The sequence below is a fragment of the Suricata suricatta genome, chromosome 17 (genome assembly GCF_006229205.1).
Source record: "Suricata suricatta isolate VVHF042 chromosome 17, meerkat_22Aug2017_6uvM2_HiC, whole genome shotgun sequence".
Lineage (NCBI taxonomy): Eukaryota > Metazoa > Chordata > Mammalia > Carnivora > Herpestidae > Suricata > Suricata suricatta.
Genome location: NC_043716.1, coordinates 44329320 through 44354593, shown reverse-complemented (window position 1 = coordinate 44354593; position 25274 = coordinate 44329320). Strand labels below are relative to the sequence as shown.

Below are 25274 nucleotides of genomic sequence, written 5' to 3'. Positions count from 1 at the left end.
GGGAGCCATTTTCAGCATTTCTAAAGGCTTAATAAAAACTATGCATTTACCCAGGATAAGGACACAAAAGCTACCCAAATCATCAAGTTTCTTTTCTTCTGTTTGGAATTGCATGTATGGTTTCATGCTGATTCCAAGTTCTGATTGGCTGTGGGTGACATAATAAGAATTTCTGAGACGGGATTGGTCTAACTCTAGACATTGTTATTAGAGCTAGTATCAAGTGTCCCTCCCCAGACTGAATGTTCTCTCAATACCTTTAGAATGAGGTTGACCTTGACTACAAAGTTAAGCAACTGATTGTTTCCTGCTTACTTAGCAATGCTTATCATTAAACCTGTCTCAGTGATTTGATTTCATAGTGTTATTGCAAACCTCTTATAAATGTGAACTATTGGTTAAAATTCAGATCAGCATTGAAATGGAAAAATAGTAAACAACATTAACCAATCACTACTAAACATCATTTGCTAGAATCTGGTGTAAACATGTGGCCAAAGTGGGGAAGGGACAGAAAAAAAAAAGAGGTTGGTGGAGCTACAGGCCTCATTCAGCGCCTTCATTTTAAAAGCGATCCTTTTAACCAGGTTTGCAGTAAAAGCAAAAATTACAACTCACAGTAAAGCACCGACTATTAATATTTAGTCTCTGTAGCCTCCTAGGATCCTGATAGCTGTATTTTTTTTTTATGTTCACCATCCTAACTTTTCCTTTTTCATGTCGCACTACAAGGTGTAGACCTTTCCATATTTCTGCTTTGCCCTTGTGTTTGTAATCTGAATGGTAACAATTGCCAGAACTAAACCTGAAGTAGACAGGACAGTCTCTAGTTCAGGTGGTAGAGAGGCTGGAGGCCAGCTGTTTGATCCTCGATAACATGGCCCCTCGGGCCAGGATAAAGATGTGCTCTCGCCTGCTGCGGATGCTGATAATAAGAATTTACATATGCTAAATGTTATTTCTTAATTTTCCCAGCAGCCCTTCTGAAGTAGGCACTGTTACCTCCATTTTTCTCCAAAAGAAACAGAGGCTTTTTGCGGTAATTTGACCAGAGCCACACGCTGGTAAGTGGTGTAGCCAGGATCTGAAACTGGGTCTGTTTAATGCTGGAGTTTGAATTCTTACCCAGGTTTCTCTGACTTCAGAAAACTCCCCACCTTCCACCTTACTCTCCCCAGCACATCTCAATGTGTATTAAGGTCTCAGAGGCTTGACATTAAAATAAGAGCAAATGCTGCCGGCAAGAGGGAGACTCCAGAACTTCCCATCTGCGTCAGAGTTTTGTTAGCCTTCCTTGGGGACAGAGTGGGGAGAACGGCCAGCCACATTCAGTCTTTTCTTTAGTTCCATCCTTTTGCTGGCCTTGAAGTTTCTCAGACTTGACTGGGCACCACAGTGACTGCACAAGGTCACCCGAAGCATTTATACAGTACTTTGTGGGGAAATCTTGGCTGTTGGTTGCTTTTTGCACCGACCTTAGAACCTAATCCCACCAAGGAGTGGCCACTAAGTTCCTAATTGAAGTTATCTGTGTGCACTGTTCAAGTCTCCGGACAAATTTAAAATTTTCCCATGTTCTTGGGGTGCCTGGGTGGCTCAGTCGATTAAGCATCTGACTTTGACTCAAGTCATGATCTCGCAGTTCATGAGTTCCAGCCCCATGTCAGGCTCTGTGCTGAGAGCTTAGAGCCTGGAGCCTGCTTCAGATCCTATGTCTCCCCCTCTCTCTCTGCCCTGCCCCCACTCACGCTCTGTCTCTCTCTCAAAAATAAACCGTAAAAAAAAATTTTTTCCCCCATGTTCTCCCTGATGCCTTTTGCCATGGCGATACTTGGTAGTCACCAAAGCAAGTTGTGCTGCTGCATGGAGGGCCCCCAGGAGGAAGCATGTCCTCTGACTGCTGCCTGGCTCCTGTGTGTCTGGGAGCAGACAGGTCCAGCTCCTTTGTATCTTTCCAGGGTCTTGCTTCTGTTGAATGAGAGAGTCTTATACATGAGTTAAAACAGACTCATGTTCTTAGGCTGGATTGGAAATTGGAGTTCAGATTCTAGAGGTCTGGTTGGGGCAGATGCGTGACAAGTGTCTAGTTTTACACCCTGGCTTTTGGCTTCCCATTCTCTAGAATTGTCTTTTGCTGGAATGTGGACAGAGGCCTTCGTCCTGGCATTATCTGAACTCAGAACGTATTTTTCTTTTGAGTTATGTTCTATGTGGTTGGAAGGGTACATTTGTATCACAGTTAAGTTACACTGTGGATTGCATACATTTTGTGGGCATAGGAACCTAATTCCCATGTATTTTCCTTCAGGATGAATGGATTATGAATTTCACACAATTGACTTACTGATGAACCTTTGAAAGTCAACCTACTCTTGGTTGAGAATTCATTTTCTATGATTACTTGTGTGGCATAAATGTTGTAGGAAGTCAACTGGGAGGCTGGAGTTGTCTAGGAGGAAGGCCTGGGGTTCAGTTCAAGTATCACTAGCTTCATGGAGGATGCTAGCACTTGACAAGGCAAGGCATTTCCAATACACAGAGCTGCATGAATGGAGGTGGGAAGGAGGACATGGTTCATCAGACCCATCCAGAGTGTTGGGAACATGGTGGAGAATAACTGAAAATAAGGTTGAGTAGACAGAAGGGCCATGTTATGTTGGACCCTGAAAGCCAAAGAGACACAAGAACAAGATAGGTTTTTGAGCAGAAGAATGACATGATGAGAGCAGTGTTTAAAGAAGCCTAGCCCAGTGGCAGGATGCCACATGGGTGGAAATGGGACAAGGGATAAAGCTAGAAAGAAATGTTGAGGTGTGAGGCCATGAAAGAAGAACTCTGTCAAGAGGACATGGGGAACAAAAGAGATTTGGAGGATAAAGAAGAGAACATCAGAGATGACCTTTGGGGTTGGAACCCTGATGGTTGGCCCTTGGATGAGAGGGAGTTAGTGTGGCGTTAGGTTGGGTGGGCAGGAATGAGGGGACAGATGGGTCCATTCAGCCTAGAATTAGACCTCTGTGGACCTAGACAGGATCTGTGTGTGGGTGTAGATTAAAACGGAACAGATAGAAGAATTTCTAGCCAAGGGATGGAAATAGTGGTCCGTGTATATAGTTGGGTATGGGAGACAAGATGGCAACTCCTACCCCTCCCAGTGAATTAGGGGCAAGGCCATCTGCTTAGAGGGAGAATGGAGGGAGACAAAATTGAAGGCCCAGATGAGAGACAAGGCCTGGAATCACACCAGTGGGGGATCTGACTGAGAAATTGGTGAACTCATTCAGGAATTTCCTGGAAACAGCAATGTCCTGGTCCAGGTCTATATGGTAGTCACCTCCTGACTAGGATCTGAAACAGTCCCCACCCAGCCGCCCTCCCCCCGCATCCCCCCATCCTCCCTAGTTGGGATGGAGGTCCATGGCAGTGGGAGTGACTTGCAGGCCTGGAGGTAGGAATATCTCACAGGCTGGAGATAGCAGTGTTCATGATTTAGAGAGGGTGGTATAGATGGTGATTTGGTCTGAACATATAGATGGTAGTTTCATCTTAAAACCTAGGCCAGCCCTTCTCTTTCTCTTATCATGCTCTCTTCCCATTAAAAAAGAAAAAAAAAAAAAAGCCAGGCAGTATAGGAGGGGGATTGTTTTTTGTGAGAGGGTATGGAATTGTGTCCCTGTAAGGATAGGTGGGAACCTGGAGGAGATATAATTTGAATCCAAAAGAGAGTGAAGCTTTCTGTTGTCACAGCACACACGAGTGCTGACTGTCTGCATCTCATTTTTAGTAGACTCAGCAAACTCTCCACCTATGACCAGAAGAAGTGAGGGGTGTTTCCACAGCTGGGCTAAGCAAGACAAGGTCCAGACGTATGTGTTACTGTGAGATGGCCTGTTTCAATATTATTAGAAAAATATTTTGATTTAATTGCCTTAGACACATTAATCAGTTCAAGTGTACTCTAGTTTCCTTTGCTTGACTTGAGCAATTGCCAAGAATTTCTCTGGGGTGAAATGAGAAAATAAGACTCTAAGTAGGTTCTGTTCCATGAATATTGAATCATAGAACCCTAGACATATAGAATTTAGAGCTTTTTGGGAAATTCCTTGAAGACAAGGAAGGTCCCCTCAGTTTACAGTGAGAGAATCCAAGGCTCAGGGAGGTGAAGTGGGTGAGCTCCATCACTGTCATTTGAACGTCACGGTCTCCCTCGGAGCTCCAGGCCCTGCTGCCTCATGGCTTCATTCGGTATGAATTTTCAGTGGCTGATTCTTCTACCAACTGAACAGTTATCAGAATGTCACACTTGGGTGGAGATTTTAGGTTTGGTCTATCACTGGGCTGCCCTCAGCTCAAGACCTTGCCTGTCACATCCACAATGGTGGTTGAGTAGGATGGGCGGATGTTATCTGATGGGGCCTAAAGGCAAATAGGCCTCTCTAGAAGGAACCTCAGTATGGCCAGTTGGCTATCCAGGACCATGCCTATGCCAGGAATGCAGTACCTTGTGACTTTAAAGGTCTTGATTGTGGTCTTGGGTTCTTGCCTCCTTCCCTTTTCTCCTTGTCTGTCTTTCACTTGGAATGTATTCTCAACCCCTGAGTCTCTGTGGTTAGCCTGTCAAGTCTACAAGGGCCAGCTCCCAAGTGCCTCTGTGAAACCTTTATTCAAGTCACCTTCTCTTACCTCCACCCATTACTTTCTTTCTCTCTCAGAGAGCTTTTTTTAGTTTGTGAAGAATTTATCTGAGATACTTTACTCACATGGAAAAGCTAAGCAATCAGTAGATACTAATGGATTCAGATATATAAACTAGGTTTTCCAGTTTACTAATATGATTTGGAGGAAGAAAAAAATCCAAATACTTTACCGTTCATTATGGCTAAAAATACAAAGAAATTATTGTTTGTATCAGTCAGTTTTTCTAAAGAGTTTGATCCTTGTATGAGGAACAGAGAACAGTGTGTGTGTTGCATATGCTATTGAATCATTTCTGCAATGATTTCAGAGACTAATGCCCTTATGCTGATGGGATGGGGAAGGCTCCCTTGGGAAGTATAAAACCTAGAAACTGTAAAGTAAGAGACTGAGAGATTAACACCTCAAAATCGAAAACTTTATATATTTAAAAATTAAAAGGCAGATCAGGGGTGGCGGGAAATATTTGTAACACACAGGAGGGAAAGTGGTAACTGTCCATGACTCATAAAGTGAATAGGAAAAACCCTTGAGCAAGAAGTATGAATGATCAGTTAACAGAAGAAGGGAAACAGAGGGGGCAGAAACTTGAAATTATCAAAGCATTGAGATGCCATCAATCAGATGGACAAAAATTAAAAATAATGTTCAGTCTTGACGAAAGTTCAAGGTGGAGGCTTCCTACACCATTAGTAGGAGTAAATTAAATTAGCAAATTGGGCGAATTGGCAAGATAGTTCCAAAGTTGTAAATAGGCACCTCCTTTGACCCATCAATTCCACCTCTAGAAACGTACCCTACAGATGGAGTTGCACTTGTATACAAGATTTATAGAAAAGGCTTTTCAAGATAGCCTTGTTCCTAATAGTGAAAACTCAAAAAAACCCTCTAATTTCTATCAAAGGAATGAGTAAGTGTATGATGGTATATCTGTACTATGTAAAAAAAAAAAAAAAAAAGCGTGTGTGTGTGCATACCTGCTAGTTTATATATATACACGCATGGGAAGAAGTCCAAGACATAGTAAGTGAAAAACAAACTGCAAAGCAATATGTATAATATGGTCTCATTTAGGACCAAAAACAGAAACAGCTTTATGTGTTTGGGTGTGTTGATAAATGCAAACAAAAGGAGTGGAAGGAAGGATACATTCTAAACAGTTGATTTGAGCGGAACAGGAGAAATTTTCACTTTTCTTCTACGTACATCTGTTTTGTTTTGTTTTGTTTTATTTTAGTCTTTATTATTTTATTTTGAGAGACAGAGTCAGAGAGTGAATGGGGGAGGGGCAGAGAGAGAGAGAGACATGGAATGCGAAGCAGGTTCCAGGCTCTGAGCTGTCAGCCCAGAGCCCAACGAGGGGCTCGAACCCACGGACTGTGAGATCATGACCTGACTGAAGTAAGACCCTTAACTGGCTGAACCACCTAGCCCCCCTACATATATCTGTCTAAGAAGGTTTGTACAATGAGCTTGAAAAGTGTTTTTTAAAACAATTGGAGTGAAAATGTGCATATGATTTTTAACCCTGTAATACCGCTTCTAAAACTAGTTACTGAGGAGACCATCAGAGAAGCAGTCAAAGGCTACGTATCTGTGTATAGTATCATAATGTATTGTAGCACTGTTTGTACCAGCAAAAAATTACAAGTAGTATCCTATGTTGAAACGGTTCTGTTCTGGAATATTCATTTTATGTAGCTATTTAAAATCATGTGTAAAAGAATCTCTGTTGACATGAGGAAATACCTATAAGCACATTTAAGAAAGGCTTGTTTGGTACCAGGGACCATGCTCAGTGCCTTATATAAATTGTTTTATTTAATCTGAGCACTCTTTTACCATTCCCATTTTACAGATGGAGAAACAGAGGCTTAAGGTAAATAATTTGCCTCCTCCCAAGTTATTGGAACTGAAGCCAAAGGCCTCACTGATACCCATGTGCTAGATTACTTCACTGTGTAGCCTGTGCATAAAAACAGATCACATATATACATATGGTGTGACTCATAAAAATGAATCTGTGCCTTAGTTTTCTCATGGGTAAGGTGGGGAGGGTTGGGCTAGTATAATTTTATATTCCAAAGATTGTGACTTTATTTTAAAGATTGATATGCATTTACATGTAATTTTTTCCACATTATGGAAGTATTTGGTCTAACAGTAGAAAGTAAAAATTACTGATAAGCCCATTATATAGAGAAGACTGGCATGAATGCTCCCTGCTGTCCTCTATATTTATTTATTTTTTGGGGGGGGCGGGGAGAGCATGGGGAAGGGAAAGGGAGAGAGAGAGTCTTAAGCAGGCTCCACACCCAGTGCAGAGCTGGACACAGGGCTCCATCTCAGGACCATGAGGTCATGACCTGAGCCCAAATCAAGAGTCCGACGCTTAAGCAACTGAGCCACCCAGGCGCACTCCACCCATCTCTGTTTTTGCCTAGTGCATGTATGGAATGAACATTATTGACCAACTTAATAGTTACTGCAAAATTGGTTTCAGAAAAGTTTTTACTATGTTCCAACCATTAGTGCAATACAAATAGGTGTGTCTCTGTGTGCCTTTGACAGCGTCACAGATTGTATTTCAGTGATGGTATTTGATGACTAAAATTGTTCCACTGATTTGTTTCCCAGCTATCCATTGTTTTCAGTGAGCTGAGCCTTTTTTGTTTGTTCATCAGCCATTTGAACTTTTAGGTGAATTGCTTGTCTATGTATTTATTGATGCTATATTGGGAATTATCTATTGATGATACCTTCATAAACTTGACCATTTAAGACCTTAAGAAAGATTATCGGAAAGTCCATATAAGGGGAAGTTTCACTCTCAGGTAGTTGCATTTTTCTTACAGGGATGAATTGGTGGTCTTTGGTTAATACCCGATTTCTTTTTTTTTTTAAGTTTATTTATTTTGAGAGACAGTGTGTGCACATGCGCACAAGTACATGCACAAGTTGGGGGGGGCGGCGCAGAGAGACAGCAGGGAAGAGAGAGAGAATCCCAAGCAGGCTCTGCACTGTAAGCGTGGAGCCTGACTTGGGGCTTGAAGCCACAGACCACAAGATCATGACCTAAGCTGAAGTAGGGTGCTCAATGGACTGAGTTACCTAGGCACCTCTAAAACCGGACTTCTTAGCCACGTGGAATTGATTTGGCTTGAAAATGTAAGGTGAAAGATACATGGCACCTCATTGCACTTCCTTTGCAACTTCCTGTGAGCCTGTAATTATTTCAGAATAAAAGTTTAAAAAGCTCAAGGAATGGTAAAGTTTAGGCTCCTTCCTGTTACTACCTGTAACTGGCCTTGATCATTCTGACTGATAGAACAGTGGGAGACAGGAGGGAGCAACATTTGCCAACAGATCCAAAGCCAAATACTGGTGAAGAGCACTGCTTTTGTTGTTGTTGCTTTTAAAGTTTGTGTGCTTATTTGGCGAGAGAGAGGGAGAGCACAAGCGGAGAAGGAACAGAGAGAGAGTCCTAAGCAGGCTCCGCACTGTCAGCACAGAGCCTGATGTGGGAATCGAACTCGCGAACTGTGAGATCATGACCTGAGCTGAAACCAAGAGTGGACGCTTAACTATCTGAGCCACATGGTGCCCCTTTTTGATGTTTTTTTAAAATGTGGAAGTCATTTCAATATTTAAGATGGTCGCAAAAATAAAAACGGAATGAGGAGACTATACTTCTTTCCCAGATTTGTGTGTTGTTAATGTTGGACCCATGAATATCAGCTTTTGTAATGTGTTCTTTTGGCGACCACAGCCACTAACGACTCTTCTTATGCTCCTTCCATATTGGCAACACCAGTCTCCTGGCTTCGAGGCACTCACTCACCTGAGCAAAAACCTCTCCACCCAGCTTTCACACGTCTCAAGAATCTACAGGGGCTCTGTTTCCTAAGGTTTAAATATAAACCCCGGGATGCCTGGGTGGCTCAGTTGGTTGAGCGTCTGACTTTTGGTTTCAGCACGGGTTGTGATCTCATCAGTTGTGGGATTGAGCCCCACGTTAGTCCTTTTTTAGTCTTTCAGTCTCCACTAAGTGTGGAGCCTGCTTGGGATTCTCTCTTTCCCTCTCTCTCTGCCCTTTTCCTGCTCACGAACACGTGCTCTCTCTTTCTCTCAAATAAATAAATAAATAAGTATAAATCCAAACACTTAGCCGTTCAAGGTTTTGAGTAATCAATTCCCTGCCCTTAAGTCAAATATTAGCCTTCCTCCCGTCCCCACCCCGGCCCCCCAGCGCAGCCCCTCAGCCGGAGCTAACCCAACTGTTCGGTGCCCTCTTGTTCCCATCTCCGTGCCTTTCTGGCTCGAATGTTTCATAACTGCAATATTCTTTTCAAGTCTAGGCCACAGCCATGACTTTTCTGCTTTAAGAAAAAAAATTCTTCCCAGACTTCTTGACTTAATTAGCACCATCTGATTTGGGCATGCTTGTTCTAAGTTTTTATTTTACTCTAGGGCCGTTCTGCTTTCATGTAGATGTCATGCACAGTGTCCATCTGTTGTCTCCTTGAGTCCCCCACAGTGAGTGGCACTGGCGTTACCCTTTAGAAGCCTCCATAGACCTTGTGTGGTTGTGCTGGAGGCGTGACCTGGTTTTGAATGAGTTACTGTGAACTGAACTGGGATTTCATTATTAGATCTATCTAGCAGTCTGTAAAGCAAAATTCTCATCGTGTTGATGCATTTGAACACCTTTTTCCTCCACGGACACGGCACTCTTCCCAGCTAGGCCTCCTTTGTGTCTGGTAAAAGGCCCATGCCTTGGCCAAAGAGGGCGGACCTGTTGTTTATTAGCAGTTATAAAGCCTATGTTATGTTGTTTGTGGTGCTGGACCCTGCTGGGCTGGAAGAGACTTTTGAGTGTGAGTCTCAGAACCTACTAACTAATGGGAAGGGCATTCTGAGTTTCTGACAATCAGTGTCTTGAGAGGGTTGCCTGTGCTGGAAGTGGAGTACTTTCTTTTCTTAAATGAAACTAAGGCAGAGCTAGTTCATTATCTATAATGTCAATATTGATTTTTGTTTGTGAGGTGGAGTATTAACAGATGCTGCTTCATTGAATGTAAATGAATCAAGGGATAGCTGTCAAGATGCACTTGAGATTTTTAGGTGAAATCAGACCTTCCTACTATGGTTGCTTTCACTAGATTCAGCTGTTTCCGCAGCAGCAAGGCGGGAAAATGGAGTCTTAAGGGCTCTTCTATATTTTTTATAAAACCAAATCCTATTTTAAAAATGCACAGATAAGAGGTATTAAGCCATCCTCTGCAACACAATGCAGCTTGCCTCTTTTCCCCTGCCGAGAGAAGTTTTTGAATTAAAACCATTGACTGACTCCACCCATGCTAGCAGATGGTACTCATGCATCATAAGTCCAAGACCAAGCTTGTTCAGAGGCAGCAAATATCAACAGGCTCTGAATTTTACAAAGACAAAGCATTTTAATAATGATCTTGAAGGGTTAGTGATGCGCCTGAGACATGAGGCATATTCAGACAGGCTTGCTTCCTCAGATCTGCTGTATTCCTGTACAGCCTTTATCTGGAGACCAGTTCCATTCTCCGTCAAAGTCACTGTCTTCCTTCCTTGCTTCCCTCTCTCTCTTTTTCCTTCCTCCGGCTCTCCATCTAATCTAGTATATGAATTAGAACGTGATAATAATGTTGATCATAATGGTCACATCACTGTTTGTTTTAACATGGGAGGGCTAAGTAGATGAGTTTCTGATGAGTGAGCAGCCTGGGGGGAACTGCTTTCCCTTTTTAGGACTGTAACATCCCAAGATTGAATCGTATCAGGCTATAGAAAGGGCAGTTTTTATTAGGAAATTAGCACCCCTCCCCCCAAAAAAGAAATCACTAGAATTCAGGGACGTTATTATATCTGAGTTAATAAATGCCAAAATTGAGTCTTGAAATAATTGTTCATTTTTCATTATATAGTCTGATTTATTTTTGATTGGTTTTTCATGGCCTAATTAACAATGATAACCTTGTTGAGTGACTAGAAATAGAATAAATTTCATGGATATTTCATATTCTCACTCTAACTGTACTAAGTTTGAGTGGCTCATGGACTTCATGACAGGGCAGTTGGCTACTGGCTTCCTGTTTAAAGTCTTTGTTTTTTATAAGTTCAGGTTAGATGAGAGCCATTGATTTATTCCTTGTTTTTATTTTTATTTTTATTATTTTTTTTAATTCTTGAGAGACAGAGATAGCATGAACAGGGGAGGGTCAGAAAGAGAGGGAGACACAGAATCTGAAGCAGGCTCCAGGCTCTGAGCTAGCTGTCAGCCCAGAGCCTGATGCGGGGCTCGAACCCAGGAACTGTGAGATCATGACCTGAGCCGAAGCCGGACGCTTAACCGACTGAGCCACCCAGGCGCCCCTATTGTTTTTAGACTGGATAGAATAGAGTCCTGCATAAATGGTAGGGAGAGAAGCCCTTCTTTGACACTTTCTCAGTCTTAATGAGAGCAATGACCATCTTTACAAGGCATAGTAACTTTAATGGAAAATTGCAGTCAAGACCTTAGGTAAGACCCATCAGCAGAAAAGTTTGAAATATCCTTTTCCCCTGAAACATACGTGACTAAGGCTAAGGTTCAGGGGGCATTGGGCTCTAAAGTTTTTTTGACCCCCAAGTATGGGAGCATAAATACAATTGGAGTTGTTACCTTAAAATGTAACGCTATTATAAGTACTAAAGAACAATGTGAGCGCTTTGAATAGAATTGTTTTAGTTGGCATGATAAGTAGTTCAGAGCGTTAAATATTACATCATTGTGAAGTTTTGAATGAATATTTTTATAAATGTTTTTTATTTTGAATTTATGGTTAAATATACATAGCATAAAATTTACCATCCTTACTTTTTAGGTGTACAGTTCACTAGTGTTAAGTAGATCCCCATTGTTATGCAATCACTCTCCCAAACTTCTTCATCACACAAAACTGGAAGTCTGTGCCCATGAAACAACTCCCCACTTCCCCTCCCCCAGGCCCCTGTAGCCACGTTCCACTTTGTGTTTATACGAAGCTGACTACTTGTGAAAGCTCGGATAAGTGGAATCAAACCACAGCATTTGGCTTTTTGTAACTGGTGTACTTCACTTAGCGTTACGTTCTCCCAAGTTCTCAACTCTAAGAGGGCTGGTTTGCTTCTTGTTCCCCCACGGCTGAGTACATGTAGCCCTTTGGAGTAGCTCGCTGCGGAAGGGTCTTCAGTTACTGCTCCATCTCGGTCAGCCCTGAACTTTGATTTCTGCTCAGAAGAGCATTAAAATTCAAGTTCTTGGGGCATCTGGGTGGCTCAGTTGGTTGAGCATCCGACTTTGGCTTAGGTCATGATCTCATGGTCCATGAGTTCGAGCCCCACATCAGGCTCTGCCCCTCCCCCGCTCACCCTGTGTTTCTTTCTCTTTCAAAAATAAACATTTTTAAAAAGTAAGGAAGTAAAAAGTTCCCATTTGTCAGAATCATCCACTGTTTTGAGGGCAAGAGTGTCTTCTCCAGGGCTCTTCTCTGGGTTCCCATATTCCTTAGTCTTGGCCTGGCTATTTCTTTCCCAGTTGTTAAAGTTTCAGTGCTTTTCAGAAGTTTGGGGTTTTTTTTCCCCTCTCTTTTTAATATTGAATTCAGTGTTAGTTGTTCCCAGCAGAACGGTGAGCCTGATGATAGAACTTGGCCTCCTGGACACCAGACCTCTGGCCTCAGTTTTTCAGCGTTGTTCAGAGGTTCAGTGTACCTCAGTGGTACGTCTTTAGCCCTTACTTTGCTCATGACCAAATCAGACTTTTTCTTAAACAAATCTCTGGCTGGAAATCCTATGTGGCAATGTGAGATATACCCCCCCCCCGCAGAAGACTCAGAAGTCAGGGTCAAAGCCTGGTGGCTTTGGAAGAAGGAGACCTCTTGGGAAGAAAATTTCCTTTTTGGGCATTTCAGTTCCTGAGGGCTTGATAAGGTTGTCTCCTTTTTTTGGAACCCAGTATCGTTGAATTTGAGTGGTGGAGAGCAGAAGCTAGTGAACTGGGTACTTTTTTAGGATTCGAGGTTGTCGGGTGGATAATGAGCCGATGAGACACCGCTTCGTTTCTCCGTGCAGCTGGCCACAGGCTGGTTGTGGAGAGCTGAGCTCTTAGTTCCTGGGAGAGCTGTCAGCGGAGGGGCACCGAGGGCGGGTACCAAGTCCAGGACAAAGCAGTCGTAAAGAACGTGTGTGACATGCTAGAGGAAGCAGCTTGCTGTGATGAAAAAGGCATCAGGACATCAGTGTCAAAAGCCAGTGTCTAACTGTCCCTCCTTCCCCCTCCTTTAGTCAGTGCTGTGGCCTTGAACAAACCACTTAATCTTCCTGGGCAGCAGTCAGGTGCTCTTTTCCCTTGACCTTGGCTGTCCTGCGGGGCTGTGATTGTAGGAGGGTCGCTTTTGCTGGCCCTAGCCGCCGGCCAGTGGGAGGAGGGGGAGGAAGAGGCTTGCAGTAGTCCCCAGGAGGAGCGAGTGACCACTTGATGGGTTGTCTGGAACCCATAGCATCCACTCTGGTTCTAGTACCCTCCCAATTATTCAGCAATTTTGGTCCTAGAAGCAGCTTTTCTTTAATCTCATCCCCTCATTTTGCAGATAATCGAACAGGGCCCTGAGATTTTCTTGTATTTAAATAGTAGTAGTGCTGCCCTGGCCTCACATGCCATGTTTTAGTAAAAGCAAACAAACAAAAAACAAACACCAACACCAAACCTGTGAAATAGATTAAGGCTTTGGTCAGTGTGGATTTGGGGGCGTTTACTCTGGATCCCTCAGGCTACACCTGAGCCCTGGAGAACGACATTAGATGGTGAGCCAGACTGCCTGCCCTTTGCTGGCTTTCTGGCACCTGGCTCTCCATGGGGTCCCGCGTGGGCCCCATTAGCTGACCCAGGCCTTGAGACAGTCTGAGCAGAGATCATAGAGATCTGTTCAACTGGCAAGTCAGGGGGCCTGACTCTGTGGATGAGGGGTGGGCGAGGAGGCCCCTGATGGTGCTCGTTCCTGGGCAGGTGCCTGCTCAGGCCCCACAGGCTCCTGGAGACACTACTGTTTTCTCCCGTCGCCCCTGCCCCGGACTGACTCGGCCTGCCAATCCTCAGGCCATCCCACCCTCAACTACAGACAGGTCTCTCCACTCTTGCCTTGCTCCCCAGAGGACCAGCTCACACTGTCCGGCCCCCTAGATCATGCTCTGTGTTTGCATCTGTGCCTGCCGTCATTTTAACCTGCGGCCACCATACCGTCAAGCAGCCTCAGAACAGCAGAGCCTCACAGATCGTCCTTTGTGTTATTAAAGCAACATAAATGAAACTTATTTTTCAGCCTACAGAGAATTAAGTATCAAACTTTTCTTTTTAAATTACCTCTATAATTTTCTTTTTTAAATTGCCCTTATAAAACTGGGTGACAGTTAAATGAAAAACATGTGTTGCACTTGGTATTTTTCTTCTTACTCAGCTTACAATCCTGTTGGCTTAAAGATAACCAGGAAGGATGGTCCTGGACCTGAGGCTTTGTCCTTCTAACTTGTCCTCAGTTCCTGGATTTAAATTACTTTGTCCACAAAGATCATTCCCTTTTCCTGAATCCACCGGGGTAGGAGAGCCTGAGGGCCATGAATGAGCAGTGACAAAGCTCTGTTGGAAAGATTCCTTTGGTGAAAGTAATTGCTCTTAAGTATTGATACTAAAAATGTGCAGTTTCAGATGTGCCCATGTTGTGACTGGGACCTCGAATGGTAATTCTTGTCATCATTGGGGTGTTTTCTGTTGTAGGGACCCAGGATCACTGTTTCCTGCCCCCCTCCCACCATGGATTTACCTTTTCTCTTGTTGGTAGTACCAGTTGCCAGCATCTTGGATGTTAATATTTGGCAGAAGACTTAAATATAGGAGTTCTTCAAATTAAACAAGCGAGCAACGTAATGTTGATCGTCGATGGCAGATTACTTGTATGAGGGTATTACATTGGGTTGTACACAATCATCATAAACATGTAGGATTTTAGATTTGGAAAGAACTCTTGATTCTCCATTTTACAGATGAAAATTCTGAGAACCAGAGAAGTTTAGGCTTGTTCGGGGTCCCACAGAGCCAGCTGGAAAAGGAGCAAGTACCAGAAGCCCTATTTGGCAGCTCCCAAGGCCGCACTTCCACTCCCCATGATGCCGCTCTTGTACTGGTGATCTCCCACTGCTCCCCAGCACCCACCCCCCACCCACACCCTCTGAACTAAAGGATAGACCCGTGTGTCCGGACACACCATGCCCATGCTCCTCTTCACATCTTTTCCCTTCTTTCTAATCATGCCCTTTCTATTACAACCTGCCCGTCTGTTTATTATCTTCTTTTTTTAATTTAAGTATGCTCCACCCCCAACATGGGCTTGAACTCATGGTCCTGAGATTAGGAATTGGATAGCTCCACCGACTGAGCCAGTCAGGCACCTGTCCTGACCCATCAGTTTAAAGAGCTGAGTGGGTATCCTGCTTCCCACAATGGTCTCAGCCTCCTCAGGACCCCTGAAGTTCATTCCTCAAGTGTGTTCTTGCTCCTTTGACAAGGTCTCTTTCCAGATTGTGGTGTTAATTTTCACTTTGTAGGGTCTGTCATGATGTGTGGTATCCAGTAATTGGGCCTTTAGTGAAAGGGGAGAGAGGGAATGTCAGAGTCAGTTTGGTGTCTTTGGTTTTGCTGCCCCGGGGTCTGTCTTCTCCCCAGCTGGCTGCTAAGCTCCGGAAGAGCAGCACGGCTTCCATGTCTCTCACCATAGCCCTTAGAGTTCTTGGTTGGTGGTGGGTTACAGCATTGATACTTAATTTTCCTGCCCTCTGAATCATGGATTCAGTTTAAAATATGTTTCCTTTATCCTGACGCCCCAGCATTTGACCGTGTCTTCATGGCCGCCTAAATATGCTGCCATCTGGGAAATAAAGAAGCCAACAGGTCATAGCAATTTGTTGATAGATTTCCCTTTCCGCCCTTGAAGATGTTGCTGCTTTGCAGTAGCAAGATAGTATGAGTCTTGGTAAGGAGAATAATTGTTAGCATTGCTGAGAAAATTGCAATAGAAGCAATAATCCTCCTGGGTTGGCTTTTTATAGCTAGCAAATGGTGGTGAAATTTTTGTTCCAAGATCCTCAAAATCACCAGGATGCCACATTTTATCTTGTTGGATGCTGGTAACATCTACTGTGCAGGTGTTTGAAGTGTTGAAATCTATAATTGCTGATAGAAATGAGCCAGTTAAGGGGGAGGAGACGATTACTCAGATGTTGTGACCGTTAGACTGTATGGCATCTATAATACTGCTTGGAGTTTGCTCGTAAAAGAGAATGCCTAACTGGGATTTATCTGGTGAAAATTAAACCATCAAACCTGCTCAAGTGACAAACGGTGGCCATCTGCCAAGTCAAAGCACAGTCACCATTTGGAAGCGAGCATCATCTGTGCTCCAGTGTGCACATGACAGTTTGTCCTGTGGAGAAGCGGCTTTCTGACTTCTGGTTTTCTTGCTGTTTTCGCAGAGCCTGAGCCCTCGTGGAGCCGGCAATGACAAGTCTGAATGGTCGCCATGCCGAGAAAACCATTGACATGCCAAAACCATCCGCCCCCAGAGTGCACGTGCAGAGGTCTGTGTCCCGAGACACTATCGCCATTCACTTCTCGGCATCCGGGGAGGAGGAGGAGGAAGAAGAGGAGGAGTTCAGGGAGTACCTCGAGGAGGGGCTGGACGACCAAAGCATTGTAACAGGGCTCGAAGCCAAGGAAGACCTCTATCTTGAACCCCAGGGTGGCTATGACTCCACTGGCCCTGCCGCCCAGCCCATCCTGGCAGATGGACTGTCCGTGTCCCCTGCCATTTTGGCCGTCTCCGAGAACACTGTAAAGCTGTTGGAGTCCCCTCCTCCGGCAGTGCAAGTATTAAGTACAGTGCCATTGGCCGTGTCCCCAGGGTCATCTTCGTCCGGGCCCTTAGCGAGCTCTCCCAGTGTGTCATCCCTTTCTGAGCAGAAAACCAGTTCTTCCTCCCCGTTGTCCTCTCCTTCCAAGTCCCCTGTCCTGTCATCCAGTGCCTCAGCCTCCACCCTCTCCAGTGCAAAACCCTTCATGAGCCTTGTGAAGTCCCTGTCAACCGAGGTGGAGCCAAAAGAACCCCCACACCCCTCGAGGCACAGGCACTTGATGAAGACATTAGTCAAGTCTCTGTCCACAGACACCTCCAGGCAGGAGTCAGATACTGTGTCCTATAAACCACCGGACTCCAAGCTCAACTTACACCTGTTCAAGCAGTTCACACAGCCACGAAACACAGGTGGAGATTCCAAAACTGCGCCTTCTTCCCCACTGACTTCTCCCTCTGATACGCGCTCCTTTTTTAAAGTGCCCGAAATGGAGGCTAAAATCGAAGACACTAAGCGTCGCCTTTCAGAAGTCATATATGAGCCTTTTCAGCTCCTTAGTAAAATTATAGGGGAAGAAAGTGGCAGCCATAGGCCCAAAGCCTTATCTTCAAGTGCTTCAGAACTCTCCAATCTGTCCAGCTTGAACGGTCACTTGGAAGGTAGTAACAACTACAGCATCAAGGAAGAGGAGTGCGACTCCGAGGGGGACGGCTACGGGAGTGAGCCCAGCGTCCCCGGGAGTGACCTGCCCAGGTCCTCCGATGAGCCTCCGTCAAGAGAGGCGGAACCGAAAAGTTCCCAGGGGAGCAGCCTGAAGGATTTAGGCCTAAAGACAAGCTCCCTGGTTCTTGAGAAATGTTCCTTGTCTGCCTTGGTGAGCAAAGAAGACGAGGAGTTCTGCGAACTGTACTCCGAGGACTTTGATTTGGACGCGGAGGTGGAGACTACACTGGACAAGCTCCCGGATGTCCCTGTCAAGCCCGAGGTGCTGGCGGATGACGGTCCGACTCTGGACAGTGAAGATGAGGCCCACTCGGCCGTGCAGCACCCGGAGCTGCCGGTGAAGACGCTGGGCTTCTTTATCATGTGTGTCTATGGGTACCTCATCCTCCCCCTGCCCCATTACGTGAGCGGACTCTTTCTGGGAATTGGTCTTGGGTTCATGACTGCGGTTTGCATGATCTGGTTTTTTACACCACCAAGTGCTCATAAACATCACAGATTACATAAAAGCCTACAACACTGGAACACAAGATCCCTGGATATCAAAGAACCAGAAATACTAAAGGTAAGTCTCTCCGCAGCAGCTGGCTAGCGCCCCCCACCCTTCTCTCCCAAACAGCCTGATTTTAGATCCAACTGAATTTTTTTTAGTTGACCGTCATGCGTTTTCACATAAGCAGTATTTTTAAGGCTTTGGGATCTCTTCAGTCCCAGGGCCCCCAGGAGACTTCTCTAGTAAACCATTCTAATTCAAGCTTCACCAGTTCACCGAGGAGTTTTTCAAAGCTCCTCCACGGTGCCAGTGAGTAGCCTTCACATCAGGTTCGTATTTCAGTCTCTTTCTCAGCTTTCCAGGGATTTGTTTTTGCTGAGGATTTGTTATAGCTGAGTCCCTTAGGACTGCATGTTCCTGAGGCCCCGGAGAAGGGTTCAACAGTCCTAGAGAAGGAAAGGAGGAAGAGAAGACAGATTGGTGTCAGTGGGTGGTTGCTGCTGGTACTGCTCTTTCCTGTGCGCACAGAGAGGTGTGGGCTGGAGAGAGAGAGAGAGACGTCACCTTACAGTATACAACAGTCTCAGGATTTGGGCCTCCTTGGGGGGGCTGGGATGATCCGTTAGGGTGCAGGAAGAATATAGTAGAACTTCCGTTTGTATTTATTTGTATATATTTTAAAAGCTTCTGGGTTTTGTGTATGTGTCAAAACATACACAATATAAACATACAGTTGTAGCTTATATAGTTTGTAAGTCATAGACACATATACATGTTTTGTGTATATATATATATATGTGCTTTTTTAACTGTGGTAAAATACAAATTATATACAATTTATCATCTGAACCTTCTTCTTTTTTAAGTTTATTTATTTTGAGAGAGCAGGGGAGGGGCAGAGGGAGAGAGGAAGAAAGAGAGAATCCTAAGCAGGCTCTGCATTGACAGCGTGGAGCTAGATTCACAAACCACAAGATCATGACCTGAGCTGAAATCAGGAGTCAGACACTTAACCAACTGAGCCACCCAGGCGCCCCACCATCGGAACCATTTCTAAGTATACAGTTCAGTGACATATATTCACATTGCTGTGCAGCCATCACCACCATCCGTCCCTGTCACTCTTTCATCTTGTACCTTAGAAACTCTATACCTATGAAACAGTAACTCCTCATTCTTCTCCCTCCAGAGCCTGCAACCATAGTTCCACTCTGTCTTTTCAATTTTGAATAATCCCGAGTATCTCCTATAAGTAGAATCAGACAGTATTTGTCTTTTTGTGACCGGCTTGTTTACTTAGCATAATCAGAATTAGTCCAGATTTCCTTTCTTTTCAAGGCTGAGTAATACTCCACTGTATGAATAGACTGCATTTTCTTTATCCATTCATCATCAGTGGACACGTGGGTTGCTTCCACATTGTAGTTATACTGAATAATACAGCTATGAACATGGATGTTATAGACAGCTCTTTGAGATGTTTTCAGTTCTTTTGGATATTTACCCAAAAGTGGGACTGCCCGATACTACAGGAATTCTATTTTTAATTTTTTTAGGAACTGCCGTACCATTTCCCACAGTGGCTGCACCATTTTACATTCCTACCATGAGAGACAAGAGTTTTAATTCCTCCATATCCGCACCAACTCTTGTTTTCGGTTTTATTTTGTGGGGTTTTTTTGTAGTTTTTTTTTTTTTTTTTTGTAGCTCAAAGCTGGTTTTATTTTTCTGTTAATAGGGGTTTTTCCCCTCCTCTTTGTTTAAATAAGAATGCCACAAAATGATATCATCTCTTTTTATTGAAAAACAAAAACAAAAAACTACCCAAAAAACAAAAACAAGCAAAAAAATCAAGGGGAAGACTCCTAAGCATCCAAAATATTGTCTGTTTTCTGGTTTCATAAACTTTTTACCTTATTCAAAAGAAATACATGGTCAGTGTTTTAAAAAGAGAGGAAACTGAAAGAAAAAAATTTTTTTATCACACTAGTAGGAAGGAATTAATGATTTTTATATATATCCTAGTTTTGTTCCTTTTTTAAATTCCTTTTTTAAGTACATACTCCATACTTTTTGTTTTGATTTAATGGAATCATATATTTTGCAGTCTGACCTTTTTTTTGTTTATTAAATTTTTTAAAAGTTTGTTTACTTTTGAGAGAGAGACAGAGCGTAAGCAGTGGAAAGGCAGAGAAAGGGAGACACAGAATCCGAAGCAGGCCCCAGGCTCTGAGCTGTCAGCACAGAGCCCAATGCGGGGTTCGAACCCATGAACTGTGAGATCATGACCTGAGCCGAAGTTGGACACTTAATCGACTGAGCTGCTCAGGCGCCCCTGACCTTTGTTCTTTCTTTCCTCATGGCAATATGCTATGAGACTTTCTTTTTTAAGAGAAACTGGTGCGGAGTCTTGAGGATGTGACACACTTCACCTTGGTGTTAATATATGAAGTAGAGTAAAAGTAACTCTCATGGTTGTTGTGCTTTTTATGGGGTGATGCTCTGTCTGAACTACATGTCTTCTAAGTTAGTATTTAGCAAAGAAAAAACTTATATTTAACTCTGGTGCCTAATCATACTGGCATTCGGTTTAAACTGGTGTGAGCGCTTTTTGTTTTGGGGAAGTTTTCATTTTAATCCATTCCATCTTCGGTGTTGAGTCCAGTCACTGCTACATGTCAAGAGTTTAGTAGCTACACAGACGATGCCAAGGGAATAGGATTTTCATATTATGGCACAGTCTGACTTCTTTGATCCAATCGTGGAAGAAGTAAAGGCAGCACGGTGGTGTCGAACACCTATGCCAGGCTGGGTGTTGGGTACATTCTCTCATTTAATCCTCATTACAATGCTTTTTAGTTCGGGAGAGCTTATGAGCAGTGGAGGCACAGGAAGATTAAGTTCGTTGCTCAGGGTTATACAGCTTGTGAGTGGTGGAACCAAGAAGAACTAATTATTTCTTTTAAGGAGGGTGTTTTGCCTTTGCTGCCGGAATAAATATATTTGAATCTTCCTGGTAGGAGAACAAGTCCTTAAATATTATCATGGCCCCATGACCAAAGCAAATTTCCTTGTGCTGTTTTATGCGTATTCTTTCTGATTGATGTTTGAACATGATTGTTTTGGTACTTCTTTTTCATTCTTAGCCTTGTGGGGGATGGCTTCCTTACTGTTGAGGAAAAGTACATTTTAGCCTGAGGTCTTTTGTTTGGGATGTAGGGCTGTTTTTAGAAACCTGGCTAAATACATTCTTCATTTTAAAAAAGGGACACTACTACAGATTACAAGGGGAGGTTGTGTACTGTAAGCCAAAGATTTCAAGTGTAAATGTTCTTTGGGCTTAATTAATTTTACTGAGTTGGAGATCATATTCTTGGGAACTGTTTTAAAAATATGACGCTTTAAAACATTTAGCAGTGTTGACATTAAATTTAGGACCCAAATGCTGTGATAAGAAAAGGAAAGTGTAGTGGAGCCTAACTTTGAGCATCTATTTTCTGTTACATTTTCTCCTTGGACCTTGTGCTTTACTTCCTGCGTGGGGTAGGATAACACTAGCTGTTGTAACAAATTAGAAGTTTGTTTCTTGCCCGCACAACAGTCCAGTATGGGATTCCTGGTGAAGGGGTGCCCGTCCCCACATGTTGATCCAGCGGCCCCAAGTTTCTTCCATATTGTGGCTCAGCAAATGTTTTCTTAAAAGGCCAGATAGTAAATACTTCAGGCTTGTGGGGCATATGGTTTCTGTTGCAGTCAGTCAACTCTATTATAGCAGGAAGGCAGCCACCATATGTAAATAAATGGGTGTGGCTGTGTTCCAATAAAACTTTATAGAAACAGGCCTCAGGCTCAGTTTGTTTACCCCTGCCTGGGGTATTAGAGTTCTTTGTATCCAACTGGCAGAAGGAGAAAGAGAAAGGAAAAGAAGGCATCCCTGCTTATAATGCCTGTTCCCAAAAGTGACAGACATCACTTCTATTCACCTCCCACTGTGAGCTAGTCATCTGGGCCCTCCAAAGTGGCAGGGGTCCTCGGGAATCCAGGACTTGGCTTGGGCAGCTTCTTCACAGCAGCTGCCGCACACAATAGCAAGGGGTGCCCAACGTTTGCAGGCACAGTTAGCCTTCTCTGCCTCACTCTCACGGTACTTACAGGAACCCTAGTTACATGTGTGTTCTCATCCCTGTTCTCCAGTACGCCACAAGTTTCGTGAGTGCACAGGCCATATCCATCTTGTTCATCAGTGTGTCCTCAGCACCGGGCACATATTGGGCACATGAAAGGAGTATTTATTGGATGAAAAGATGGGTAGGTGGGCGGGTGGATAAACGAGTGAGTGAATGAATGAGGTTTTTATCAGGAAATGTAGGCAGTGAGTCAGTATTGACCCGGTCATCTCCTAATGAAGTTGTTTTTTTGATGTTGGGTTTTTGTTTTTTTTTTTTAATTTTTGAGAGACAGTGTGAGCAGGGGAGGGTCAGAGAGAGAGGGAGACACGGAATCTGAAGCAGGCTCCAGGCTCTGAGCTAGCTGTCAGCACAGAGCCCGAAACAGGGCTCAAACCCACAAACTGTGAGATCATGACCTGAGCCAAAGGCAGACACCCAACCGACTGAGCCACCCAGGCGCCCCTGAAGTTGCTTTTTTAAAGAAATCCCTGATGGGGCACCTGGGTGGCTTAGTCGGTTGAGCGCCTGACTTTGGCTCAGGTGATAATCTCACAGTTTGTGAGTTCGAGCCCTGTGCTGACAGCGCAGAGCCTGGAGCCTGCTTCAAATTCTGTGTCTCCCTCTCTCTCTGCCCCTCCCCTGCTCACGCTCTGTCTCCAAAATAAATAAACATTAAAAAAAAAATGCTTTTAAAGAAATCCCTGATACTTAAAAAAAATTTAGTCAGGCTAAAAGGGGTGGTCTTTGAGGAAGATAAAAAATAATTACCAAGAAGTACAGATCAGTGAGTGGTTTTTCTCTCCCCACTGCAGTGGAAAAGCCAAGATGGCTCAGCTTTGACAGGATTGGAAACTTGATGTTTACTGCTTAGAAATCATCTGGCAGCAAGTCTGCTTTTCTCTCACCTGCACTCACACAGCACTGGCCTCCTGAATTCAACAGGAGAAAGGACTGCTGGCGTCTGCCAAGTACAGCATTAGAGAAATGGGGACGGTAGCAAGTTCTAGATCTCTGTTCTCTAAAGGTATAGGTTGAAAAGTGATGCAGGAGATGGGCCTTGGTTCCTCTATGAAACAGGTCTATGAACCCGTTCCCAGGGTAGATAGAGCCACTTTTTTCTTTTTAATTTACATCCGAGTTAGTTAGCATCTAGTGCACTAATGATTTCAGGAGTAGAATCCAGTGATTCACCCCTGCATGGAGCACCCAGTGCTCCTCCCAGCAAGTGTCCGTAATGCCCCTGCCCAGATAGCCATCCCCCCACCCACCCCTCCAGCAACCTTCAGTTTGTTCTATGTATTTGAGAGTCTATGTTTTGTCCCCCCTCCCTGTTTTTATATTATTTTTGCTTCCCTTCCCTTATGTTCATCTTCTTTGTATCTTAAATTCCACATATGAGTGAAGTCATATGATATTTGTCTTTCTCTGATGAATTTCACTTAGCATAATACACTCTAGTTCGATCCACATTGTTGCAAATGGCAAGACTTCATTCTTTTTGATTGCCAAGTAATACTCCTATGTATATACCACATCTTCTTTATCCATTCATCTTTTGATGGACATTTGGGCTCTTTCCATACTTTGGCTGTTGTTGATAGCGCTGCTATAAACATTGGGGGTGCATGAGCCCCTTTGAAACAGCACACCTGTATCCTTTGGATAAATAGTTCATAGTGCAATTGCTGGGTCATAGGGTAGTTCTGTTTTTAATTTTTTGAGGAGCCTCCATACTGCTTTCCAGAGTGGCTGCCCCAGTTTGCATTCCTATCAGCAGTGCAAAAGGGTTCCTCTTTCTCCACATCCTTGCCAACGTCTGTTGTTGCCTGAGTTGTTAATGTTAGCCATTCTGATGGGAATGAGGCGGTATCTCATTGTGGTTTTGATTTGTATTTCCATGATGATGAGTGGTGTTGAGCATTTTTTCATACGTTAAAGAGCCACTTTTGAAAAATAACTTGATTTGGGGAATTAGCTGTTTTGAGCCATTTTATGTGGATCTGGTACTATCCCATTGGTATTTATAGAGGATGTAATGGTGCAGTTCTTGAGGGCAAGTATGGAAACTCTATAAACAATTCCAGGACATAGGATATAAAACCTGCCTGTGATAAAGATCTGGTATGGAGGCACAGACCATTGACCGTGGTCCTACATACCCCGTCCAGGAGCCCTGGGATCCACAGAGGCAAGGGTCCTGGTACTCCAGGGCTATTTTAGGAGACTGTGTGTTTTTAAACTTCTGAGCCATGTAAGTTCTCATTGGTGGACCCAGGAAATCCTTGCAGCCGGGGCTGAGAGTCCTAAACTGGCTCCATTAACAATCCAGAAAGCACTGCAATTTTTCTTCTATGAGACTTCATATGAAGATGAAAGGGAGGAGAAAAGTAAAGCTCTTCTGTACTTTATCCAGGTGATTTTACTATTCCATTCACACTGTACACATTTGCATTTAACAGTGACCTTGCTACAGTGGTGAATATGTGGGGTGGAGAGTCACGGAGACCAGTCTGCAGCCAGGAGTAGCTGTTCTCAAAGCCAGAGGGGCAGTTGGTTAGGCCTCATGACCCTCTGCCATCTCTCACTCAACCCTGCCAGCCAGAAGCTCTCTGGTCCAGGACGGAAGCAGTCCAAACCTCTTTGAGGCCAAACAGGTGTCACAAAGTCCACAGAATGACTCTTAGAACCTCCTCCAAAGCCTGTTTTAATGTTGGGGCATGCATACATTATGAACCCATATATTCATGCTGCTGATAAGAAGCAGCAAATAGGAGAAAGGTTGCCACACAGGCAACCAAGTGACAAGTTGAATGTGTGAAAGCCAGCAGGGAAGGCCAGACGGTTAGAAGACACCGATGTGACTGAAAGCTTGGCATTAGGCTAAGTTAGCTCAAGGCAGAGCCTCGTGTGTGCTGCAGAGTCCAAGGGCACCATTTTGAGCAACACCCTCTGTGTGGTAGCTTTCTGGGGGTTTTATTTAGGGGGACTGGCTAGATACCCTGAGCTGGGTAAGAGTGGGTTTGGACATGGGGAGAATGAGACATTTAGAGTCAGAATTGCCTTTGGGATGTTCGTTTTTGCTGAGCATTCTTTTTTTTTTTTAATACTTTATTGTCAAATTGGTTTCCATATAACACCCAGTGCTCTTCCCCACAAGTGCTCTCCTCCATTACCACCACCTCTTTTCCCCCTCCCCCTCCTCCTTCAACCTGAGCTCGATTCGTTTTCATTATTCAATAGTC

General features: G+C 44.0%; 1 protein-coding gene across 3 annotated transcripts in view; it reads left to right on the top strand.

Annotated features, from left to right (window-relative positions):
- TEX2 (testis expressed 2) overlaps window positions 1-25274 on the top strand; it is a 118806-nt gene that overhangs the window by 40867 nt on the left and 52665 nt on the right. For all 3 annotated transcript variants that reach the window (XM_029929048.1, XM_029929049.1, XM_029929047.1), the window contains one exon: window positions 16270-17935. In XM_029929048.1, coding sequence (XP_029784908.1) covers window positions 16295-17935 — 1641 coding nt within the window. In that variant the 5' untranslated portion in view covers window positions 16270-16294. The remainder of the gene's footprint in view (window positions 1-16269; window positions 17936-25274) is intronic.